Source organism: Octopus sinensis, linkage group LG9 (genome assembly GCF_006345805.1).
Source record: "Octopus sinensis linkage group LG9, ASM634580v1, whole genome shotgun sequence".
Lineage (NCBI taxonomy): Eukaryota > Metazoa > Mollusca > Cephalopoda > Octopoda > Octopodidae > Octopus > Octopus sinensis.
The window spans coordinates 32,272,922-32,300,452 of record NC_043005.1 but is presented as its reverse complement, the minus strand read 5'-3'; the positions used below and the strand labels follow the sequence as shown (position 1 = coordinate 32,300,452).

The 27,531-nt window shown below is 36.8% G+C and overlaps 1 protein-coding gene across 1 annotated transcript in view; it reads left to right on the top strand.

Annotated features, from left to right (window-relative positions):
- The first annotated feature begins 2,353 nt into the window (after window positions 1-2,353).
- Window positions 2,354-27,531, top strand: part of LOC115215594 (3-phosphoinositide-dependent protein kinase 1) — a 62,148-nt gene continuing 36,970 nt past the window's right edge. Inside the window, exon 1 of the mRNA XM_029784810.2 lies at window positions 2,354-2,513. Within this exon, the coding sequence (XP_029640670.1) occupies window positions 2,511-2,513 (3 nt within the window). The 5' untranslated portion in view covers window positions 2,354-2,510. The remainder of the gene's footprint in view (window positions 2,514-27,531) is intronic.

Below are 27,531 nucleotides of genomic sequence, written 5' to 3'. Positions count from 1 at the left end.
GTGTGAATTGTTTATATCCTCATCGCCACGGTGATAATGTGGATCCTCGTCCACTTGTATGTTGTTGTCCATACTGTAATATTCTTGTCGCCACTAATATGTTGTACCATAATATTCTTGTTGCCAGGAATATGGTATACCACATCTTATTATCTTTGACTTGTCAATTATACTATCGCTGATAGCTCCACAAGACAATGACTTTGAAATGTCTACACGGTAACTCAAACTCATATATATCACGTAATTAACACTGACTCCAACTGAGAACTCATACAACAACTCTACTACTACTGACCTCCTACAATGACTGACTGACTTTATAGTGGCTGGATCATACTACTTTGTTATGGGAGAAAGGGTGTACCATTTTCACTACAACAGTTTCCATTTGGGGTACTTCATCACTCATCTCAGAGCCCTATAACAGGCCATGGACACTATCTTTCTTCCTAAAAAATACACTTTCTAGAAAATATAGAAATTTTCCAAGAGGAGGACATTACTATATCAATGCACACCACAAATCCATGATTACATTCTAAGGCTAGGTACCACCTCTCAGCTGTATTCCTCTGCCTACAAGTGCATGCTAGGAGTAAGCCCACTCATTTGAGCCATGTTTACCACAAGCTGAGGAAGCTTCTTGACTTCAGTTGTTGGGCCTGGGGTTGGCATCTATGGAGTAGGTGGCATACATCACTAGTAGCCCTTGTCATTTTGACTCAAGAAGCCACTTTCCATTTCATAACAGTAAGGGCGATGCTAGTGAGGACATGTTGATGTGTTACATGCAACCAGTGATCAGGTGTTAGGTATTGTTCAATGCTGGATCAATTTTCTTAGCATGGTCTAATCTCTCCAAGACAGAACATCAATACTCTACAGAAAAATAGCCCAAGCCAGAGTAGTAATTAACATGTGTGTACTGTGGCTCCCCATTTGGAGTTGACCTTGGGAATCAATGTTGAAGTAGTCACATTGCAATCCCTGTCAAGTAATAACCTGAAAATTGTACCAAACACTTCGAAGCCAAGTTTAAGGAAATATGTTCAAGTTACTGGGAGCTAAAGAACACAAAAAAAGTGGTGATATGGCGTATGAAAAAACTCTGAATATATTTAATTATCAAATATTCCAATATTTGTCTCCTTTGGCAGTCTCTTCTATATTTTGGTTTCTATATTTTCCCTTGACTCACTGATAATGAATAAAGTTGTTTTTTGCTATTTCGTTGTAACTGTTTCAACGGTATTTAGTGACAAGGTGTACTCTCCTACATTCATACATAGATAAATTTGTTTTGCCCAAATTTCTCACTTGTCTTAAAAATTCATTAAAAATAAAATTTAAAATCCTGACTTGTATAATTTTGTTGTCAAATTTGTTTCCCATAACAACCTCCCAAACCCGGTATTATCGAGGTAATACCTTTTTTTTTTATTTTGAAGGGGTGGGGTTCTCCATTACCTTTGCTACAGTCTATGAGCGAGTGTACATTCGTCTTTATTTTCTTTTATTTATTTACTGACTTCTTTTCCAATTTAGCTATTTTTTTGTTTACTTTTGTCCTTTTTCACTAATATAGAAGCCATCTAGTATAAACATAAATAAATAACAGAACTACGGTCGATCTACTAGAAATAGCAGCCAATTTTCTCTTAGCCGTAGCCTTAAAATAACGAAGGTCGCATTGGATAATGTAGCTCTAGATATACTAAATCCGAAAAACAAAGCCGGATTTTCAAAGCTGGAACGCCTTTAGTTGTAAGTCTACTTTATTACTGAGCTCACACGTAGTAACATTATAAATTGATATTCTCTTAATCATAGTCCAAAAAATTCAATATCCTATTTGAATAATTTTGAGGAAAAAATGTTTTTAACATCGAAAAAATATAATTATTAATTTAGTGAGAAAAATTGAAGAAAAATGACGATTTTGTTTCTTTATGCAGTTTTCTTCGAGCAACAGCGTAAAGCAGAGTATGATGTAAATATAATAAATGTAAATGAAATAATATCAAGAGAATCGAAACCTTCGTGAATGAATTACTGACTGAATTGCGGTGGCGAGGGAAGACGAAAATAAAAATATGGTTCAACATAAGCGATATAAAAAGTAAACATTCACTATAAATATACTTATTATTTAAATATGTAATATTGAATATGGTATATATCACTTATAAATATCACTACGTAATTGAAATGTATAATTAATGATCAAAGACAAAATATTCCATAACTCCTTTGCCTACAATGTTTTATCAAGTAAAGATTTCCGTAGAAGAAAGCCAGTGAAAGTCGCCTTTGCGTCCAGTCAGCTACTTCCGTGTTGTTTTTGACCTGCGTAATAAGTATTTCCGCATAAGAGGTGCAAGATGACAGTGCTGGCCTTGAAGGGTTTGCCACGATAAATCTGCCGCATTCACTGACGTATATCTATATATTTTGGACCGCGGGGGACAGAGAGACACAGCTCTTTTATTTGAGGAGACACGGCTGATATGGTAAATAATGTTTCACACTGATTTATTTTTACTGCCAATAATATGTTGTCAGTGGTGTTAAAAGTCTTCTGGTGGGGTTAAATATGGGGAGAGAGAGAGACCCCCCCCCCACCGGATATATATATATCTATATATATATGTATGTATATATAACTTATTATCTTGTGTTGCCGGTCGAAAGAATCGTTAAGTCATTTGGTTGTTGCTTTATTCTATGGCCGAATTATTTTACAAACTCTTATTACATTCACTTCTCCTTTTCTTTCGACAAAATTCTTTGATTTTTATTCGAAGGTCACCAACAAGTTTTTATTCAATGGTAAATCCTAAATAAATACCTTCCACCCTTCTTTTTTTACACATCTTAGTACCCTTTTATCCTTACCTATCCATTATTAGTCTATGAAGTGGCGTATATACGTGTGTTTGTATATGTGTATATATATAATATATATATATATATATGTGTTTGTGTGTGTATAATATGCTTCCCTAAAAAATATTTTCTCTCGTTTTCTCCTCGTCTCTGATAATTATTAACGTTGGTTGCCTATTTCTTGCTTCACCTTGAAAATATTAATACAATATGTCATCGTGCCCGAGTTAAAAACTCCATCGAAGTGTCGGACTCCATTCAACGTTTTGGTTTTTTTTTGTTTGTTTGTTTTTTTTTAATCACAAATATTTTGGAATATACAGCGGAATTGATTTCCTTCCTTCCTACTGAAACTATTAGTTGTAGGGAGGAATCGAGCATTTTCATTTTATATTTATTTCCTGTTTGTGTGTGTGTGTGTATTTAACAAGATACAGGTACCCTCGTTCAATCACCACTCATCCTCTCTACTTGTGGTTAAAACACCAACGTAGATAAATATATTTAATCTTGTTTTCTCCCAATAACTACTGTTGATGATATATTGTGTAGCGTAATGAATAAATAAATCAAACAGCACTGAGATGATAGACATCCATTAGAAAAATCAATGCCATTTCTACACTGTTGATTCAGACATTGTCAAGTTTTCAGATAATCTTAAATTATCTCTAATCCTCATTTATTATTTCACTAGATACCGACTTCCTTTCACTCCGCCACTTGCTTTTTTTTTTTTTTCATTTAAGGACACGGTTTAGTGTAGTTGTAATGTTCATGCCTTTTCTAATGACGTGAGCGAAATCGTTAAATATTAACAGTTTAAGTATGCATTTTAACATTTCACTAAATACATATTTGTATATAGTTTTACTGTATGTACATGTAGTTACTGTTTTTTTAAACACCAATGTGTGTGTGAGATTATATTTATCTATATATATATATATATATATAAAGACAGACTGTTATGGTCGCTGTTGAATTCCAAGTATTTTTCTCTATAAAACCTTTTCTATATACGGAAGCGTTTTACCACAAACACAAGGGTTCCCACTCCCTGTCTTTCTTCCTCTTTCCTTTCCTTTTGTTTTTATTTACTTACAGTAAGTGGTGTTTGTTAGATTCATAAGTTTTATTTCATTAAAATTCTCAATTGAATGCAATCTTTTGAACAAGCAACAATTTTACATGTTTATGGGACATTTTCTCATTTTGTTTTCAGTTAATCACAATTGTTTTGAATGAACCAGATAATAATAATGGTTTCGCTGTCTGCTTTCATTGCTTTTCTAAATGTAAATCGCCCCTACTTCAGCTTTGCCTTCTTTAAAATACCAGTAATACACTGAGTTTGATATCAACTGTAACCTCTCAAGTGGAATCATTGTACATATCATTAACTGTGTGTGGCGTTAAACTGACAAACTATGCATACTCACACACATATTGCATGTATGTTTGTGTGTGTGCATGTATATATTGTATAGTGCTAAACCGACAGACGAAAACCGATCGATATTTTTGATAGTTTGTAGTAAAGCCACTTAACCCTGGTTGCCATTGCGGGTACCTCTCCGAGACCAGGCAAGTGGAAATCCAACGGCTTCTCGGTTTTTTATTTTTTTTTTTAATGTGAATGTAAAATTGTAAATCTTTCTCGGAACAAGTCAATATGGAAGCCATCAAACTCTTACTACACTCGCTTACTCATACGATCAATGTGAAGTATTGATCTATTTCTATCAAGTTTTTGGTTTTCCTTTTTACTAGTAAAGCAAAGAAAATAAGGTGGACGAGAAAAAAGTGGATTTATTATTGTTGTTGTTAAAGTATGAAGTTGACAAATATAGTGGAATAAAATCTCTCGATCCTTTTCGTTCACGATTCAAAGCAAATAGCTATCAGTAATATACTGTGTTAATTCAGTATGATTACTGGTAATTCCGCAGCCCTGTGCGTTAAGTTAAAAAATAATTCAGGGTGACTGGAGTCGCTGTTAACAACCAAGTACTGGATTAGAAAATCTCCGTCAAGGCCGATCTCAAGACACTGAACCATACGAAAATGACTATGAGCCGAGATATCTGGGGCATTGCTGTACTCGAGACTCGTCCACCACAGCAGAATTGATGCTGGTGCTACATAAAAAGCACTGGTGCTGGTGCCGTGTTAAGAGCACTCAGTATACTCTACAGAGTGGTTGATGTTAAGAAGGGCATCCAGTGTAGAAATCATGCTAAAACAGACAATAGTCTGGTGCGGTCCCTGGCCTTACCAGCTCTAATCAAAACTCATGCTAGCAAGGAAAATGGACGTTGAATGATTTTCAGTTCAGATGTTAACGAAATCAACTTAGTTTTTCATTACTTTCATACCCTGTTGGGTTGGGGGAAACCATCATAGTGTCCAGTTTCGTTTGTGTCCTAAGAATTTAACTAACTTTCATTATCCTAACTTCCATAGTCTTATCAAAATATGAAACCCATTCCTATGAAAAGTATCATTTCTTAGTCCAGGCAGGCCTACACTCAAACATATTCTAGCTTTAATCATCTTGCTTTTTCTTTTCTAGGCATAGTGTACCCAAGACAGTATTCCATCTGTCCTTCGTTCAGATAAGTATGTGATTTAGGTGACATTTGGCTATTATATCTAGCAGGTTGAATGACCACAAAAAGGCACCTTCAATAGCTCAGGTGTTGGCTACTTTTGTATGGTCTTTTTGAATCATTAATCAGGATTACAGTAATCCAAAGAATATTAGTAACCTTTGTCAAACTATAAAGTGGTCTCTTTATGTTTTTAAATTGTATTTTTGCTGTAACAAATTGGATTCACTCCTTGCTAAGTATCAGCTATCTTTAGAATTAGTATTTCAGAAATTAAAGCTTGTTATAACTGTAGTAAAATCTAGTCACTGCCCTTTAGATATTTATAATTGTTTCTGAGTCTTAGTGTATTGTCATGATGACCCAGTGAGGTATATGAATCTCACAATTAACTTAGGCAGTAAACCCACCTTTTGTGTTATTAGGGTTATAGTCTTTCATTGATACTTGTTTGGACCTAACAAAATAGAAAGTTCTTTAATTGATTTTAATGGTGTACATTTCATAATCCCGAACATGTTTAATTGGAAATGGTAAGTTTTTGTCATGTCTGTAGTTGTCTTCAAGATGAAAATAAACAAGTGGAGCCACTAATGAGAAATGAAAGCAGAATTTGTATCTAATTTTAAAAGGTACAACAAAAAAAACTTCCCTAATTTTAGAAACCTTTCAACATCAGTCAAAACCTTGATGGTAACCAGAAAGAAAAATGTTCAAAATATTATCTACATGAAGACCCCCCATACCATCTGTCTAGCTTCTCCAATTCCATAAGCTGTTTAAAATATGTGACATTTTTCTGCTGCACCCTATCCCTTATTGAGTAGGCCTGTGATCATAAGTATTCCAACTTCGACCATCCTGCCCTTTGGTTTTTTTTTGTGAAATGAGGGAGAATTGACTATTATTAGCTGGTTGAGTGATTGCTCAAGTGCTAATAGCTATAGTTTTTATATTATATATTTGATATAAGTAGCTGTTTTCTGGTGATTATTAGCCATCTAGTAAGGAGTGGCTGCTTGTTTATAGAGTGTAGGTGTGGCTAAACTGTTTGGAATCAGGGGATGGTGCTTTTATTTATGGTTATTTTCGTACTTTTATGAAACTTTTTAATAAGTGTTAACACATATTGAACAGATGATTTCTATTTGATCAATGCTAATTTGGTTATTTATATGTTTATATGATTTGCTAAAATTATGTGTGTATTCAGTGTGTGTGTGTGTGTGTATATATATATATATATATATAAAAGCAAGGTCATGGCTATGTGTTAAGTTTGCTCACCAACTAGATGGTTTTGGGTAAGTGTCTCAGGCCAACAACATCCTTGTGAGTGGATTTAGTTGACAGAAACTGAAAGAAGTCCGTATGCACATACGTGCGAGTGTACATATATATACTACATAGTTCACAGATGAGATCCAAAGAGTCTCCATATAGAAGACACTTGGTAGTGCTGAAAGGATTCAAACTTAGACTCCGATGTCTTTACAGAGGAACATTCTCCACAAGGTAGAGAAAGGTTATAAGAGGGATGAAGTTGAGTGGGTATAGAGGCAATTATGCAAATAAACAAATTAGACATATCAAATATATAAAATACATCAAATACAAAATATGTATACATGCAAAATGAGAGAAAGCAAAAGGTGGAAACTTTCAGTTGAATTCTTATAAATATATAGATATTTATACTAATAGGTCCAACTGACACAGTACAAATGACAGAAAATTAAATGGGTGGAAGAAATGTGTTGTAAATCCAACAGCTGTTTTGGGGGGCTTGGTGATCCATAATAATGTTGGTAGAATTAGTTCCTCACAATATGCAGCCATATCTATCAATTAACAATGGATGAGACAAGCCTCCATCATCAGGATAGAGAAGCTCTTACATTTCAGATCCTTAATGCAGAGAAGTTCAAAGATTGATTTATCACCTGAAAGTTTCCACCTCTGTTTTCTCTCGTTTTGCCTGTATATGTATATTGTATTTGATGTGTCTAATTTGTTGACCTGCATAATTGCCTCTATACTACACACACATATATAAGTAGTTTTCAGCTCCATAAAGATCAACAACAGTAGTACTCCATCCAGTGGGATGTAAATAGCTAATGTACACAATATTAAGATATGAGCTACTAATAGTCTCATACATTATAGTGGCGGGGTCTAGGCAAGTTTTTATACCACATCTTGCGTCTCCATGTAATCTTAAGGTTCTGAGCATATGGCCTATTCAATTTACAGATCTTTTGCTGGAACAAGAGAAACCATGAGAATAAACAAGAGTAAATGCAAAAGTGGAAGGGTGAAAAAAAAATGGAAAAACAAAAGTAAATTAGAATTATGTTCCCTTTGACTGAAATGCCATAATAAAACTTGTTGTTGTAGAATAATTCATCAAAGAGGAGTATAGTCTGCAAGACTGTTACTCAATCCACAGAGGGTGGTGTTCTCCATTGCCAAAAGAAATTTGTCCATATGCCTGCATTTTCTGTAAATTTTTAATCAGAAATTCAGTAGTACAGTCGAATTCTTAGATCTAAAAAGACTGTGATCTTTCAGCTATGCTCAAGTTGCATTTCTTAGATCCATTAACATATGGCATGGATATCTCTGTGGTTCTCCACTTGATTGTGTGGCATGAAGTTGGTCTTCATACCTCATATGTGTTAGCCAACTCAGTAGGTTTGCTTTTGTAAATGGTTAGCCACATATGGGGTTTGAAGACCAGCTCCACACCACATACAATCAAGTGGAGAAATCCATGCAATATCTTAATGGATCTAAGAAATGCAATTTATGTGTAGCTGAAAAATTGTATATTGTTTTTTAGTTTCAAGAATTCCATCACACACTGAATTCAGATAAGAAATTTTCAGCAAATGCATATATATGGACAAATTTCTTTTGGCAAACTAGAGGATACCACCCTCTTTGGATTGAGCAGCTGTCTTGCAGGCTGGACCTCTCTCCATTGAATTATTCTACAGTCAAAGGAAACATAACGCTAATTATCATTTTCTCTTTCTTTTGTTTTTTGTTTTTCACTGTTCCACTTTTTGCATCAATCTTCTTATTTTCTCTCTGCTTCCAACATTCTGATCTGAAGATTGCTTGAAGACTCAAGGTATATTATAAAAACCTGCCTAGACTTGTCTCTCTAATGCATGAAACTATCAGTAGCTTGTATCTTTATACTGTGTGCATTGTGTGTGTATAATGCTTGTTTGTTCCTCAACTCTGCTTAACAACCAGTGTTGGTATTTTTATGTCCCCATAACTTAGCAGTTCAGCCATAGAGACCAATAGAATAAGTACCAAGCTTAAGAAAAAGTACTGGGGTGAATTCCTTCAACTAAAATTCTTCAAGGCAGTACCCCAGCATGGCCATAGTTTAATGACTGAGACAAAAGATATTTAAAACTTCATTCATTAAAAAATAGCTGAAGGCGCAACTCAAATTGGTCAGTGGTATAACTTGGACCAGTAAGGAATGACATATGCAAAATATTCTCAATTGAAATTTCACACTTGGTCTGATGTTAAAAAAAAAACTTGAAGTGGTAATTGTTGGCACCTTCTAAACAAAGCATGAAATTGAGACTGAATTTGTGTTCAGGATAAAATCAGTTGGCAGGCAAGGGGTACAGTTTTGAACAGGTTTCAGTTATATGCACCTTCATCTACATAGCATAGTTTACTCATGACTGCATTGATCAACTGACAAAGGTTGTTATAGAAAGCTATAATCTTGGATAGTAGTAATTTTCAGTTATTTTTCTAGGCATGTAAATTGTGAAATTTTATTTTCAAGTTCTCTTCTCTTTTCTACGAGTTGACTGAGAATTGTTTGGTATAAACTTTGATGGATAATTAGCTTTCTATAGTTAAGGTGATATATTTTTACTTATTAGTGTTGCTGTGATGAAGTGCAGTTCACATTAGCTTTAGTACATTCAGTTAGAGGTCATCAGGGTTTGTATCTGTAGAGTTAGCAGGTAAGGATGTTCTCTCTGAAGAGTTTCTGAAAAGAAATTGGAGGTGTTTCAAACTTAATGTTTACGAAAAATTTTGAAGCTCTACTGGCCAACTATGATCTCAAATAACCAACTACACACCAAGGTTAACATGAAACCAATAAACTATTGGAGTAAGGAGATGGAAATGGCTGGTTCAAGTTTGTTGCTGTAAACCAAACTCAATTATCAGGATCACTTATCAATGGGTTCCACAAGATGTGGTCGACTAAAGGAAACATGGCAGAGAACACTAACAGATCTTAAAAGCAGAGGGTTAACAATGGTACGAGCTGTCAAGGGCGATCTTGTTGCTTCAGGTACCACAAGGCACAAAGAGAAACAAACAAATGAATGAATCGCGTTGTCTCTCTACAGGTTATTGACATATTAAATTAGTATCAGCAGCAAAGCTTGAACACTTCTATGACTCATACAATGACTTGAATTAATGAGGTTGAAAACAGATTACTAGTGGACACATATATAGAATCTTTGAGCACTTTGCTCAAGCCTGGATAATCTTGTATTTTTGTTGATGTCTCTAATAGAGCTGCCTTATGCTCAACTAGTATGTACTTTGTAAGCTATACTATGAGTTTGTTATCTATTGGCTTCAGATGTCCTTCAGTTCTTTTATCTCTAGTGATTTTAGGTTTTTATCAGTTAACCATGCTGCCCATTGCAGAATACATAAGTTGTATAATCTGTTTTCAATAAATGTCTAAATCACACCAAATTCTTTCTGCAGGTCAACTATGATGTTGTAGCTTGCCTTGTTCCAATTTTCTAGTTATTCACCAGACAGAAATATTATGTTTACAATATATACCATTTAAATATTTCACTTTTTACACTTAGTTGCTGAACTATTGATGTTTTGTGTGCTCACTCTTCAAATATCACTTCCAGTTGTATACGTGTCAGTATACATTAGTGCTAGACTTGGTCATGTAATTATGAACTTTGCTTTGCAACCACATGGATTTGGATTTAGTCCCATTGCACACTTTAGACAAGTGTCTTTTGCTATATTCCCAGGCCAACAATATCCTTGTATTGGATTTCGTAAATGGAATAGGAGGAAGCCGTGTGTGTGTGTGTTTTACATGTTTCCTTGTCTTGACATTACATGTTAATTGTAAACAAGTGTCATCATAACACAAGTGGTGTTTGTAATATTTTATGACAATGTTTGACCATTTTTACTGATCTTGTTTGAAGGACTAGAGGAATATTACCTTGCTTGGAAATAGGTGAAGCTTAAGAACAGGAAAAGCATCTGGTTGTTAAAAAATTGCTTCAAATTTCTTTTGATCCATGCAAACAGGAAAAAGCGGCTGTTAGGTGATGACAATAAAAATATGTGGTCAAATTGTAAAGTGTGTGAATGTCAAGTCATATTAAAAAGTTCTGTGAAAAATTTTGACACAACACATTTTAATCAATAAAGCCATAAGTATCTATGTTGGTGGCATATTTTATATTATTTGATGGTGATGCTAATTAAGTGAAGATGTAATGTTGAAACAGATAAAGGTGTAATGGAAACTAACCTTCCTTATCCTATGTTGGCCCCAGCAAAAACATTGTGTGTTATCACTATAAGATTCTTTTTTTCCTATCTTATCCATTTGATACCATAGAAGCCAAAGGTTAGTATTTAGTGAGTGAAGTTTGGCAATCTGTAAACAGAAGTGAATCTCCATTAAGTGAATGTTAAATTTAAAAATCATAACTGTCTTTGTATCTTAGCACAGTGGGGAAAACCTTAATGGATTTTGGTGCTGCAGAATGTGTATATATAAACATTCATACAGAAGTTCTCAGAGGTAGATGCAGCCCATGAATTTAACTGGTAAATTGTGAAAATACTGCAATGTTTCATGATTCCAAACTGTTATTGTTCAAACAAGTTTGCCGAGAGGTTTTGAAAAATGCTTTTCTATTTATTTGCAAAGCCAAAAGAAAAGAATACAAAGATTGTTCGTTCCAGTTTCAGTATTTTGAAATTTAAGAAAATTGTAATTCTTTAGAACTTTGTTACAAAACTGTTAATTTTTGATGATTATACAACATACCTTGATAGAAAGTACATTCTTTCCTACTGAACCTTGGTTTTAAAAAATTTTGAAAAACAGATTAATCTTGAAATCAATAGAAAATTCATGTGTAGAATTCATGCTCTCAGAATATAACAATGGTATTGTGATAATAGCAATTTAAGAATATTTAATACCAAACTGCAGCATGGAAATATTGATGTAAAACAGGTAAGTGAATAGCTCTTGCTATAACCAGCTGCTGATAGAATAAAGTCTAAAGAACTGGAAACTAAGCAAAGAGATGTGAGGAGGATAAATAGTGAAGTCATTTAGGTCATAGCACTAAAAGTTAGAAAATGATTTGCTAGTATCGGTTCAAACTATTGGCTTTTGTCAGAGTTGTTCAGTTGTGTTCTAGAAATGCCAATCTCCTAATTACTTTGATATGCCTCCTTGCAGAGGCAAAGTGGCTGAGTTCTTTTCGAGTGTTGGGCTTCATGGAGGCGAAGTGGCTGAGTTCCTTTCAAGTGTTGGCCCTCACAAAGGCAATGACCAAAACCTTTGGTATTAATGTGCTTGAGAAGACTCATCAAGCTGAGCAAAATGGGTTGTGGTAGATGCCCATGTCACGCTAAGATACCCATGTCACCCATGCCAGTAACATATAAAAGCACCCATTGCATTCTTAGTCATTGATGTTAGGAAGGGCATCCAGCTGTAGAAAGCTATGCCAAACCTGGAGTCTGGTGCAGCTTACCAGCACTGATTAAACTCCAACCCATGCTAACATGGACAACAGACATTAAATGATGATGATGGGTCAACTTATTTCTTGTGGTTTTTCTTTTTGCTAGTCTTCATTGCCTTCTTCAATGATTGCCTATTTTATCTCTGTCAATTCAGCATTACTATATTCTAGCATTGATTGCTTGTTTTCACTTTAAAAATGATTTGCTCTAGAGCAGCTTCTTTCATATTGTTCATACAAAATTTTCATTCTGAGTTGGTTGTGTGTTAATCAAGTAATACTTTTTGTAATCCTTGTATTTAAGTTAATCTGCAATGTGGTTTATGTGATTGTCTAGTTGTGTTTTGTTGAATGTTTAAGTAATGCACTTCATTCTATTCATCTGTTCCTAAATGTGGGACAAGATGATGAAAACTAGTCTCAGATGACAAATTGGAGATACATCATAACTGAGAACCCACTAAGTGAAATTGAGGTTCTAGAAGCATGATGGATATGCACACAACTGGGTGTCTTGGCCAATATCTCCTTGTCACCAATCCCACCATCATTCTTCTAGCTACATTATTCAGCTACTGTAATTGAGAGCAGAACTACAGATATCTTTTTCTATTCGAATTTTCTTTTTCTCTCCCCTGAATCACTTCCGTTTGACATCTACCCTTCATCACTCATTTTCCATTGGTCACCCTTTATTGCCCATCATCATTCAGTCTCCCTTGAACTGCATCCTATTAACACTTATCTCTCATTTTTAACACCTAATATTTACCATCAACCTTTCTCAAATTTTGTTTGCCTTTCACTATATTTATCTCGCTATACCTGACCACTTCTACTCTTAGCTTTCCTCCACACTTTTTCAACCTTTACCCACCATTCCTGATCTTCTGACCCCAAACTCTATTCACCTTCTTAAAATTTGGGGATACATTCTAACACCTTGTCACTACTATCTTTATTTCTCTTCCTGACTCCGTTCCATTTACTCTTAACCTAACCTCATACAATGAGAAGTATCTTCCTCTTCCATAGCAAACCTCTTCCTCTCCCTTCTATCTTACTTTAACATCTTAACTCTTTGCATGAAACCACCTCCTTCTCCACTACATTTTTCTGCAGAGGAGGCTCTTCAGTTTTGTGAGTTACATAGTGAGCTCACATGTACAAGTAACAAAAAAAAAAACCATGTCCGAGAAGCTAAGATTCTTTCTCATTTTTTCCCCTCCTGTACTCATTCACCATTAACACTTTAAATGTATTATTTACTAACAGCTTGTTTTTCATGAGCTAACCATTGAAAATGTCCCCTCAAAATATAACTTTAATTTTATCTCTCATCACCTCCTATTCAATCTCATTCTTATCATATTTTCGTCCTTCTGTCCCCAAACAAAACTTTGCTTGTTTGCAGTGCAGCTGACCTTTCCCACCCCCACCACTAATACCGGGGATATCTCTATCTTCCCGCCATCTACACTGGATATCCCTTCTCCCACCACCATTACCTGTGTCTATTCTCCTACTATCATCCTCACTGGGCTGTTCTCCATATATTACCTTCACTTCTCTCTCTCCTATGACAAATGCAACCAGCCCAGCTGCTCATCCACCCACCCGCTTCACCAGCTATCTTACCTTTCTACCTTTTGTTCTGTCTAGAAATTTGTCACTACCCCTTCCAGTTATCTCTTCTCCCAATTCCCCATCCTCACTGGTGCTGTTCCCTATATTACCTGCACTCTTTCTCTCTCCCTCTCTTTCTCTGTCTCTCTCTACCTCTCTCCCCCATCTCTCTACCCCTATCTCTTCTCCCTCTACCTTTTCTCCCTTTCTTTCTCTACCTTTTCTCCCTTTCTTTCTCTACCTTTTCTCCCTTTCTTTCTCTACCTCTTCTCCCTTTCTTTCTCTACCTCTTCTCCCTTTCTTTCTCTACCTCTTCTCCCTTTCTTTCTCTACCTCTTCTCCCTTTCTTTCTCTACCTCTTCTCCCTTTCTTTCTCTACCTCTTCTCCCTTTCTTTCTCTACCTCTTCTCCCTCTCTTTCTCTACCTCTTCTCCCTCTCTTTCTCTACCTCTTCTCCCTCTCTTTCTCTACCTCTTCTCCCTCTACTGGGACAAACACAACCAGGTTATCTCTACTGGGACAAACACAACCAGGTTATCTGCCCACCTACTTAACCGGCTATCTTTCGTTCCAATTTCATTCTGTTTAGAAACATGCCAACAACTACCCAGGAATTTTCCTTAGCCTTATGAAGGAGAAAGCTATTCGGCTGTCCGTGGGTGCGCTTGTGTATATATAGGAATGAGCTTGTTTCCCCTCTCTCTGTCTGAACCCTTCCCCGCTGGGGGTACCCTCCATTATACCTGCAATCCCTCTCTACCTGGTCTGACGCAACCAGTTTCAGCTGACTCTCTCGTAACCTAACATTGGAATATCCATATTTTTGCTACACCACTTGAATCTACATCATTCGATGACCATAATGCTTATGCTTACAACACTACTAACACCGGTGCCTACCTCCAGTAGGGGCAACAATCTTAACATGCCTGGATGCTTGAATGTTGTCAGGTCGGAAGAGAGAAGAGATGAAGCATGCCTAAAAAAAACGAACACCACAACAACCCTCTTCTTTTCAGGCACTGAATAACATCCCTCCTCCCCAAACCTTACCCCCACATTCCCTTCCCAGTTTTCAGAGTTGGCACTATCAATGTTGGCATACTGAAAGGTAGGTCTTGTGAGATTGTAGAGATGCTTGAAAGGAGACGGGTTGATGTATGCTACATACAAGAGGTTAGATGGAGAGGATCTTTAGCTAGGGTCCTCACAGGCAAGGTATAAAGTCTTCTGGCAAGGTAACATGGATGGTGAAGGGGGTGATGGAGAAGGTCACAGAGGTTGTTAGGGTATGCGATAGTGCTTAAGCTCTGGCTAGACCTGCAGAACATCACAGCTACAGTTATCTCCACCTATGCCCCACATCACTTTTATGGTACCCTTCTACAGGCTATCCCAAAGAGTAGTGGCAATGACCTCATCTTTGTGGCTGGAGACTTTAATGGACATGTTGGGCGGGAATCTGGTACCTTCACTGGGGTACACGGTGGCCATGGTATTGGCACCTGAAATGATGAGGGAACTAGGCTACTGGAGTTCTGTGATGCATGTAACCTTTTAATCTGCAACACTAATTTCAGGGAGCCAGATAGCCACCTTATAACCTATCGATTAGGAGACTCTGCTAGCCATATTGATTTCATCCTCACCAGACAGCAAGACGCAGGGTTGCTCTTAAGTACAACAATCCTTCCAGGTGAAGAATGTATCTCCCAGCATAGGCTAGTCATTAGTGACTTTAGGCTCGAGGCCAGAAGGACGACCTGCTGTGCTTGAGGAGACATTGAGTCAAGTACATCAAAATAAAAATCAAATGGAAATTGTAGTTGTGATACCCGTGCCGGTGGCACGTAAAAACACCATCCGAATGTGACCGATGCCAGCGCTGCCTTGACTGGCATCTGTGCCGGTGGCATGTAAAAAGCACCAACCGATCGTGGCCATTGCCAGCATCCCCTGGCCCCTGTGCCGTTGGCACATAAAAAGCACCCACTACACTCACGGAGTGGTTGGTGTTAGGAAGGGCATCCAGCTGTAGAAACACTGCCAGATCAGACTGGAGCCTGGTGCAACCTCCTGGCTTCCCAGACCCTGGTCGAACCATCAAAACCAATGCTAGCATGGAAAGCGGATGTTAAACGATGATGTACACTGTAGAGTGATTGGCATTAAGAAGGGTATCTAGCCATAGTAATCATAACCATGCCAGAACTGAGACGCTGGAGCATGATGCAAATATTTTAATAGTTAAAGAAATATTTTTTCTAATTTTTTGGAAATTATTAAACTTGTGGTTTGATTACTAAAAAAGTGATTCTCAATTTTGAAATTTTGTTACAGCCATTGCATCCACTGTACCCAACTGAAGAAAACGAGTTTTGTTCTTGGTTAGTGTCTAGACAGTTATCCAGCACCAGCTAAAAGCACCATTATACTACCATAGAAACTTAGTTATGTGATTGTAATCAATTTTTGCCACATAAAAATCATTTTTCTTTTGGATTGGATTGATCTTTGAACCTTGCTGATCCTGTATGCATATATTTTTCTTATTTTGTTTATGATTGTAAGAATGGAGGTGAAGCATAATTAATAACTGAATTCAAAACAGAAATTTCATAGTTGATACTGTTTTCTCACAAAATCAATTAATCATTGAATAAAATACCTTGTTAGATTCCAAGTTTAGTTAAGCCTGTCAACTCTGCTTTCTGAGATCAATGTCCCAAGGTTGAATTGATCTTCATTATCCCTAAGCGAATTCCTCTACTGGGTTTCATATGGACTAAATCAAAAGAGGTAGGGTTTTTACTTGATTCTAGTTCAGTAAAATTCTTGTTTAAAAGGTAGTTGTTTACTGTAGGAAAATTACTTTCACACATTATTTGAAAAATAAAAATATGAAAAGACATTTGTTTATAAATAGACTCCATTAATTAGTCTCTAAAGAATTAAAAATGAAACAAATGCAAGATTATCTGCAAATGTTGCTGCTAATAGACAAGACGTAGAGATTAACATTGATAATTAACAGCAAGGAATGTAGTAACAGAAGTGATTGTCTTCCTCAAGATTTAATGACACAGTAGGAAATGATAGAATCAAATAAATATAATGGGACTTAAACATTTCCTGTTTCATTTGGATGGAAATCCCGAGTAAAAATTGGTGATTAGTTGCATTAGTACAGTATGTTTGGCTTATCTGTAGGTAGGGAATTCCAAGGGATTGTTTCACTGAACCTGAGGTGTAAGACTTGAGAGATCACTAATCAATTAATTGAAGTTTGTAAAAGAGAGCAAAGCTACAGGAAACCAAAGGACGAATGATCACAATAAGCAGTCAGTTACCATTCCCAATGTAGGATTCCTCACCATCCAGGTGACAGGCACAGCCGTATGATGCATTACGAATCTATAGCAATTGGAAGGGCGTGACCCAACTGAAATAAACATTAACCTCTGGAGTTTGCAAATGACCACTATACTGATACGTAACTGGACAGAATAAATTTACAATCTTTAAATGTCTTTGAATAACCAGTCACTCATCTGGGAAGGCCTTGAAATCAATGTTACCATCTGGGGACTATGTGTGACCCAGTGATAATAAAAAGACTGAAAGGAGGTCTGCAATCAAATAACTTTACTCAACACTTTGCAACTGAATCAGTGGAGGCAAAGATGCCTGTCATTTACATGACAATTTATGTACCACATTGCAGAAATCACAATGTAAGTGTATGTCAAAGCAAACTCTTACACTGATGTACCATTGAATTACAGATAATGCTCATCTTTTATGCTTAGGTAACCCTACAGCTTCCAAGAGCACAACTGTATTCGTTTTTCCTTAGATAAAATGACAATAGTTTCAGTATTAAAGTGAAAGTATCTGACATTACAATAAAGAGATGTTTTTGTTTCACTTTTAACATGTAATACTGAAATAGTGGAGAAGATATGATATTGCTGTGGGCTCACCCTAGGCAAGAAGGTAAAAAATGTTTTTGCCCATGACACTACTTGGACCCCAAGTAAGGCATGTGTTAAATTTGAATGAAATTTGTTGTGTAGTTCTCAAGTTTTAGGGATTCACACATACAGACACACATTCTCAGTTTTACATTTATGTAGATTGTTTTAAGTTTTTTTATTGTTATTCCCAGTGATTACATATTGTTTACTTTGATTCTACATTAATAATGCTATCACATTCTATGTTATTAACATTTAACTCTCTCCCAAGCCTTCCTTTAACTACAGTTAGCTTACACATGGCAAAAAAAATACAGGTTTTTTTTGCATGCCAGAATATGAATACTCCAGAAACGAGGAGTGTCAATCATATCAAATGATCAATTCTTGGGTTATCTTGAAGTTTAATTGAACAGTGGAAATCATTAGTTGTCAAATTCATTTTTCCTGTTTGTGACATGATACAAGCATTTTGTCTATTTTACAATTTAAAATTACAGCTAACATCAGGAACAAAGCAATATTCCATAGCACTGCTGTAATTAGCTGCTCTCTTTTTGTCTGTTCCATTCTAAGAGGAGATGAAAGGATTGTAAAATTAACATTTTTGTTATCCAAATTGCTTTTAGTCTCAATAGTTTAGTAAGCATTGTTTTGGATGAATTTCTTATATGAATGATACATTTTCATTTTTGCTCACCAACTCCAACCTATAAAAATAGATAGAAATATAATCAAATACAAGATATAGCCCCCCTCCTCCTTTTAAGCAGTCACAGCTAAGAATTTCTGTCCCTCTTTAGCTTTAATATATCCTGAATTTTGTATCTGTCTTTGTCAGTAAAATCAATATAATCAAGTGTCCTTCATTCTCTATTAGGTACAAATATCTCTTAAATATGAAATTTGATATGGTTGTTGTTCGGCACATTAAAGCCAACCTTAAGTTATACAACAATAGCTAAGTTGGTTGGAATATGTCCATAAATCTCTTCTTTTTTGGTTGCTCATGTTGTGAAATCTTTTGAGCTCCCATGAAAATTCTGATGTATATACCAATAAGGTAATCTTGAAGCTCTTCCTTCACAGTTTACATCTCAACTCTATAACGAATGCTCCCTATACATAGCTGGAGGAAGACCAGCTTTGTTGACTTCCTTCAACTACAGATGAATTATTCTAATAAAATGTTATTAGCTGTTAATGTTAGATATTTCCTTGACTTATTATCCAATGCTGTGACTAATTCTTTCATTCTTTTATCTGTTGGTATTCAAAAGCAGTTATTTAAGAATAACATATCAATTGGATACATGTTTAGTGTAGAGCCTCACCTCATATTTTTGTATGAGACAAAGTTTAGGGTATATTTGTTGTTCCGGTTAGTTTGTATTATCAGCATTTCTAGGTTCAGCTGGTTAGGGTTATGTAATGAGCTTGCATGATATGAAGGAGCTTTTGAAATTATTGGATTATTGTAGGTGTCTCCTTATTGAATGCACACATTGTGGGTAGAGAAGGACCATTTGAAGCAATCAGCTGGTGATGGTGGGGTCGTATTCTTAAGAACTTTAATTCTCAACCTCAAGGTTTCAGGTTCAGTTCTACTGTGTGATGCCTTGAGCAAATGTCTTCTACTATAGCTCCAAGCTGACCAAAGCCTTGTGCATAGATTTACTAGTCAAAATCTGAAAGAAGACTGTGAAGTGTGTATCTTACATTTGTGAGTGTCACTGTCATTCAGGCAGTGTTGATTGTTTGCAAATATCTGTGAAAACATGTCTAGTTATGGGGAAATATTACCTTGTTTGGAACATGAGTGGGGGTTGGTAACAAGAAGGGCATCTAACCCTAGAAAATTTGCATTGATGAATTCTGTCTGACCCATGAATGCATTGAAAAGTGGATGTTTAAACAATGATGGTGAATTAAACGAGTGTCTGAATTTTGTTGGTGGTTAGTGTTTTGTGTTGCTAATGTATTTGTTGTGTAACCATGGTTAAATTCTGAACACCAGAAGTTCACTGTCTATATCGTGTGTTATTTTCTCCTCTACATGTCTTAGCATACAGCAGTTTGTCAGCCTTGCGTAAGTCTAGGTGTCACAATCATATTCTCAGATTCTCTCTCCTGCTTTACAATATCTTGTTACAATGAGCTTGCCCTTCTACATTCACTCTTTTTCTTTTCATTATTTAAGTATCTATTCTCAATATACATAATTTTTTTTTTTCTTAAACGGTGCATGTGTTGGTACTGTTAAGCAACATTTCCAGACAGAAGCTGTGAAGTAATAAGTGAAAGATATCCAACCTTCGAAAGAAAAGCAATGTTAAGTTCTTTAAAAAAAAAATGTGAATATGGATATTTGCTGTGACATGTGTGAATTTGTTTTACACAGTATCCAGAGCAGCTGTTGTTTTAAGATAGAATTGTTTTACTTCCGAGGCTTCAATCATGTATTAGCTGGTTCTTAGCACCACTTAAAGTGTTTAATTGAATTATTTCACTTTCTGCATTTTGATACTTGGACTGAAAAACACATTTTAGATGTGAGGATGAAGGGGTACAAAAATTATTCAATGCTAGTTGGTAATTATTTAAAACCAAGTATGATTAGGTTTTAAGTGGACTCTTATTTGTTTTTTGTTGTAATCATAGTTCTCAACAGAAGCAGGCTTAAAAATTGATTTAATGTTTCCCAGTATGGCAACAACTAGAACTAGTAAGAGAATAATGTTCAAAAGACAGTTCTCTAAGCATTAAAATCTGTTTGTGAATATTAAATATTGCCTAATACATTTAGTAAATAGTGTCATTGATTTTTATTTGGCCTGAATTGTCAAGTCCAATGTAATTCCATATTATAACTGTGGCTAAAGTTACCATGATTTATAATTATTTGTAAAGAAAGAAATAACCAAGGTTAATATCTTAATGATATAATCTTTGGTAAAACTAGCATTAGATATTTTCAATTCTATATTAAGAAATACTATGCTGATGTAGAGAGAGAGAATGCTTAGGAATTAGAATTCCTAAAATCTAACTGCATCAATCCTGTTGTGATTTGTTATATTTACTAATACCCAAGAACTTTAAATTTACTAAAGAGTTACAGCAAAATAATGGAATATTGCAATATGAATGATAAAACTGCAACTCAGATGGGTATTTTGTGTGTAAAAATGGAGTTGTAATAATGTGTAGCACCTTGTGTAATGTTTGTGTAGGATTGTGCATTGAATTTTTGCAATATTAGCAGAGAATCAAGTTTGTACTTGATTAGCTGATGGCAAAGGTACTTGTACTGAGGGCCATATAACCTACCTAGATGTGAATAACCCTGTAATACATTTGCTTAATAGATTTTGTTGCTTCAAATACTCTACTATTGAAAACCAACTGAAGATTCTGTTTGAACATTATTTCTTACAGGAAATCAATCAGGCATTTCAGCTTGGACTAATAGTTCATTTTGATAATCCGGGTACTTTAATAGATTTTCTTAAAATTATTTTCAAACTAAATTTTAACACAGGCAATGTATTTCATCAGAAATTGGGTAACAAAAGGGTTAAAGATAGGCAGCATAAGTGTAATTTAAGTTAATTGAAGTTTTTGTACATCAACTTTTTTACAAGAATGAAACACAATGTCAGCAGACTTGGAACAAATTTGAAATTATTGCAAAGCAAGAAAGGAAGGCTATGTTGAGTATTATTGATTCATCTTATGAAGCTGAATCATAGCAAAGGAGTTCCACATGGTGATGCCTATTGAAAAGGATGTAATGTTTGGTGCAAAAATAGAAACAGATCAGTTCAAATGACTGATATCTCAAGTGAACACAAGGCTACTGAGGGAGTAGTAACAGGAATATGATAGGTTGTTGGTGTGAAATAGTGTCTATTAAAAACTTGAATGACTGCCTTGATATTTAGTAGGCAGAGCAAGGTTAAATGTATTTAGCCCCAGTTTAATCCTGAATAAGCAGACATGATAACGGTTGTTTCACTTTTGAGCCTCTTGTTGCCTTTTCCTTGTATTATATAAATAGGACAATATTATTTGATATCTTTACAGTTTTAAGATAGTGTGGTGATTTGAAGGAGATTTGGCTATTATTTCTTACAAGTCAAACAATCATGTAGAGGCTCTCTTGCTGTACATTGTTTTAAAGTTTGATACTGTAATCCTCATTTTCTATGAGGAGTCAAGACACTGCGTGGCACCTTGGGCAAGTGTCTTCTACTATAGCCTTGGGCCGACCATAGCCTTGTGAGTGGATTTGGTAGACGGAAACTGAAAGAAGCCCGTCGTGTATATATATATATATATTATATATATATATATATATATATATATATAAAACACCATCCGAGCGTGGCCGTCTGCCAGCTTCGTCTGGCACCTGTGTCGGTGGCACATAAAATCACCCACTACACTCTCGGAGTGGTTGGCGTTAGGAAGGGCATCCAGCTGTAGAAACACTGCCAGATCTGACTGGCCTGGTGCAGCCTTCGGGCTCGCCAGACCCCAGTTGAACCGTCCAACCCATGCTAGCATGGAAAGCGGACGTTAAACGATGATGATGATGTACGTTTGTGTGTCTGTGTTTGTCCCCATCGCTTGACAACCGATGCTGGTGTGTTTACATCCCCGTAACTTAGCAGTTTGGCAAAAGAGACCAATAGAATAAGTACTAGGCTTACAAAGAATGTCAAGGAGTCGATTTGCTCGACTAAAGGCGGTGCTCTAGCATGGCCACAGTCAAGTGACTGAAACAAGTAAAAGAGTAAGAGTATGGTTAATCATTTGAATATTAGGAATTATTGGCAAACCCTTTCCCACTCCAACATGGAGCTATAACATCAGTATTTAACTCTGTACATTGAACTAGAAAGGGACAATTAATCCTTTTGGAATCATAAGCCTGTCACAGATAATTGCTTCCTAGTTGTTTTAGTGGTGCTTGTTTTTCATAGTCATGAGAACAGGCTGATAGGTGACCTACAAAATACTAGTGGACAAATAGAAGTTCAAGCAGCATCTCCTCTTTTCATCATTGCCTTTGTTTTGTTTTTTTTCATTTGCTGGGTCATCATCAAATTTAATGAACAAAGAAACACACAATCATCACATGTCAGTATCTTGATTGTCTACAAATAGCTGTTCTCTGATTGGTTCTTGTTTTCATAGACTACTCCAAGTGGATATGGTTGATTAATTTCAATGATAGTTTTTGACCACTTAACTGTACTAAATAATAAATTGAGATGTAGAGTTTTGTTGAAGCAGGTTACATAATGTGCTCAATAACTCCTCTAAGCCAATATTTTTATTTATATTACTTGCCAATAATGAATTGTAGTAATAGCTAAAATCTGCTTGTTCACAAGCAAGTAATAAATATTTGATTGAACTAGTTGTTCATTAATTTCTTATATAAAATTTACACATTAGTGAGCAGTGACAGATTTTGATCATAGTGTTTCTAATAACAGAGTACATTTGAAGAAAACCACTTGCACCTCATTTTCAGAAGAAAACTACTTTCACCTTGACAATGTATCCATCCTTTATTGAAAGCCTCTCTTTTATGAAAGAAAATCACATTTTTGATGTTATTGCTGTGCTTCTTCCACAGCTATTATAATAGGATCTGATCTCTAGACTTTGCAGGATTGCAACTCACCCTTACTTGCAATTTAATCTCAGATTACATGCTAACAAGACAGCTTCTATATGGTTGCTTGACATGCTAGACATAAACTTCCATCTAATTTCTCACTCTCCAACCTCTTAAAGAGGTAGACATATTTAATCTACTGCTACAGTCTAAACTGAATACAAGATGGTCATGGCAGAACAGCCTTTGATTTTAGGTCCTTTTTATTAGGGTTGATTTATGGCTCAACTTGATTTCAGTTTCACAAATATGTTTGTACCAGATGAAGTTTAAAATGAGTGACTTCCTTGTTTATTACAGTTGTGAAATGTATTATTGACCTCTTTGGGTGTTGAGAGACATGGCTTCAATTCGTTTGAATATCCTAGATATCTGCAGGTGCAGAGTTCTTGGTGTATAAAGGGATTTAACAATATTTTAACATTATTTTACATACACAGCTCTCAACCATTTTGATAACAATTTGGTTTGAGATTGCCTGGTGGTTCTGTGATAGAAATTTCCTGTTTGAAGTGATCTAAATTAAAATATTCCATCAAAATTGATTTATTCTCCCAAACACTTGCTTCCTGATAAATTTACTAAATTCATTGAAACCAAGTATACTTCAGTGGAAATATGGTAACTAAAGGGTCAATTCAATTTCTTTTATCCCACTGGCATCATTAAAATATGTATTACTGATATGCTGAGCCATGAATTAGCATGTCTTGTGTTTTTTTCTCCTCTCCCACCTCAGCTTTCTGAACATTCCCCAAGGTAGCTGTTTTTGAACTAACAAATCTCAGACGACACTGAAAACACTAGTCAAACCCATACTCTCTCCCTTTGTAAATGGACAGACAAAATCATTTGCATTCACATATAGAGACAGGGGAGAGAGAAGGGAGGATTGAGCAATATTTACTAATAAATATACAGAAGGTATTGGCAGCGAGGTTGGCCTTTGACCAACACTTCAACACCAAACATGAAGGATGCGTTGTCAGAGCTAGGATGCATGCTCTAAGAAACAAAGGTATTGAAGCTGCCCAAGTGGCAGAGGCACAACAAAGCCACTATTTGTTCTCTGATAGCCTAGAAAAATGTGCGAGGCCTTTCAACAGCACTTTGCCCGACTGTTTGGGACAACTGGCTAACCAGAACGCAGGGTGGATTTCAGTGCCTACCTGCATAGCCTGCCACAACTCTCAGCAAGAGAGGCGGAGTGTTGTGAAGGTGCCATCACAGTAGTGGATGTACAGGATGCAATAGGAAACTGCTCGAGGGACAAATTGCCGGGCTTGGATGGTCTGCCTACAGGCTTTATGGTTATATGCCAGACTTGTTAGGAGACATCTTGGCAGCAAAATGGGTGTATCCCCAGTTCTGTGAGCCGAGGAACTGTAACACTGCTAAAGAAAGATCCAAACAAGAGGAACATAATAGATAACTTTAGGCCCATCACTCTGCTTAATGCAAATTTGAAAATTCTGGCCAAGGTGTTAGCAGGGAGGTTGGCACTTGTCATTGGGGAACTGGTTGACAAGGTGCAAATGTGCGCTGTGCCGGACCAGAGCATTCGTGACAACCTCCACTTCATGCGCTACATCATAGACAGGGTAGTTAAGGAACCTGGCATGGGTTGGGTACTGAACAATTTGGATCAATTCAAAGCTTTCGATAGGGTAGACCATCAATACTTGGAGGCTGTCCTCTTAGTGGCTGGTTTTGGTCCTGCCTTCCTCAGCTGGATCGCTGCTTTATACAGAGGCATCCGTTCGGTAGTTCGCCTGAGTGGGCATCTATCCAGACTATTCGACATTGCATGTTTCAGCTGTCAGGATGCCCCCTCTCGTCACTTCTGTACATATTGACTCTTGAGCCACTACTGCAGAAGTTGTCGATACTGAGGGGCATCCCACAAGAATTGGGATATGGTACAAGCATGTCCAAATATGCAGCCGTCATCATCATAGTGTCTAGCCACAATCACATCGAGCTGGTCGGAAAGACACTGGAAGACTACGATGCGGTAATGGGAGTAAAGTTTAACCGGGAAAAGTCAGTGGGCTTGCAGCTTGGCATCTTGAGAGGCAAGCCCATGCCATCCAGCAGCGCCTCCATTGCAGGACCCTGAACCGATGGTCTGGTTAAGTTGCTCAGGGTCTGGTTTTGTCCAGACCTCCAAATGGAGAAGAACTGGGATGAAATAATGAGTTGGGTGGCCACTCTCGCTCAGCAAAGAGCCAGGAGGAAACTGTCCCTAAAAGGTCTGGTGGAGGTGGTGAAAGCGTACATCACGTCCATCATCTGCTACTGCCTGACCGTCATGCCTTGTCCTGACCCTACCATCACCAAACTGGAACGCATCCTCTTCCACTTCTTGTGGAAAGGAAGTGTTTCGAAGGCCAGGTGATCCATTTGTGGCCAGCACCTGCTAAAAGGATGGCTGGGTATGCCGTGGTTAATGATGCACAGACATGCACTGAGACTGTGACATCTCCTGCTCTAAGCAGACGATAGTGAATGGGTGTGTTCGCCTTTGTGAGGCGTGCTTTCCTGCAGCTCATCTCCATGTCCGAAGTGCAGATGTGGATCAAGAAGAGGCCGAGGAAGGGCAAATGGCATCACAAGTGTCGCATTGCTCTCGAGCAACTCTGCCATCCTGGGTCAACCTTGAGTGACTGCATTACAAAAACATTCTATAGGGGATTGGTGGAGAACCTGGAATCAGAAAGTCTTAGTCAATGTAGTGAATACCAAAGTTGTTAAGAAGAAAGCAGATAAGACAATTTTTGTTAGGTAAATGACTCAATTAAATATCTAGGAAAGGTGTTTGAAGAAATTCCATTTGTTGCACCCAGTACAAAGCTATTTACATTATAATAGGTGCAGTGGAATCACAGGTAGGTCAACAGCTGTCTTTGTATGTAGCAGATTTGCAGGAACAATAAGCTCTAGGAACACATGGGAATTAGACTCTCTCAAATACCCAGATGATTGTAGATAGTTTGTGTTACATAGGGAACCAAATTAGCAGTGGCAGAGAATGTTGTGAAAGTATTGTTGCTAGAATAGGATGGAGGAAGTTCAGAGAGCTATTACCTATGTTGACAACAAAAGTACTGAGTGAAAAGCAAATTGTTTGATGCTTGTGCATGAGCAGCTATACTCCATGGTAGTGAGATGTTGGTCCTAAATGTAGAAGACCTGCATAACTAGAGACGAATGGAGTTAGTATACTCCAGTGGATATGCAACATCAGTATGCATATATGACAGTGCAAATATGCTGAGAGAAAAGTTGGGCATAAGAGGTATCAGATGCAGCATGCAAAAGAAAAGACTGTTTGGACATTTAATGCATATGAATGAAAACAGCTGTATAAAGAAGTGCTGACTGCTTAAAGTGGATGGCACATGTAGGAGAGAGATACCCAGGAAGTCATGAGATGAAGTAGTGAGGGTCAATTTCAAGATGTTGAGAGGACATGACAATGGACCGAGATTTCTGGTGATATGAGGTTCTTGAGAAGACCCACCCACCTCAGCAGAACTGAGTTCTGGAGGTGCTGTGCTCCACCCACATGTAACCTAAAATTTTTTACATACCCTGCTCCTGTAAACCAAACCTCATATCTTTTCCTTACATATCCTTCTTCATGCACTACGCTTATCTCTCTCTCTCTCTCTCTCTCTCCAACCCTGTCCTCCTTGCCTTGCCCACTGTATCATTGCTATCCTCTTGTCCCCTCGTATGTACCCAGTTTTTTTTTTGTTTTGTTTTTTGCATTCATGTGAACTCCTTACTCTTACACCCTGGGCAATCTTCTACCATTCCAGTTATATTCACATCCTGGTACCTTGAAATTATTCTCTGGCACAGCATCACCATCTCTTTCACACTCCCACTTCCCCTTTTCCCTCTCCTCC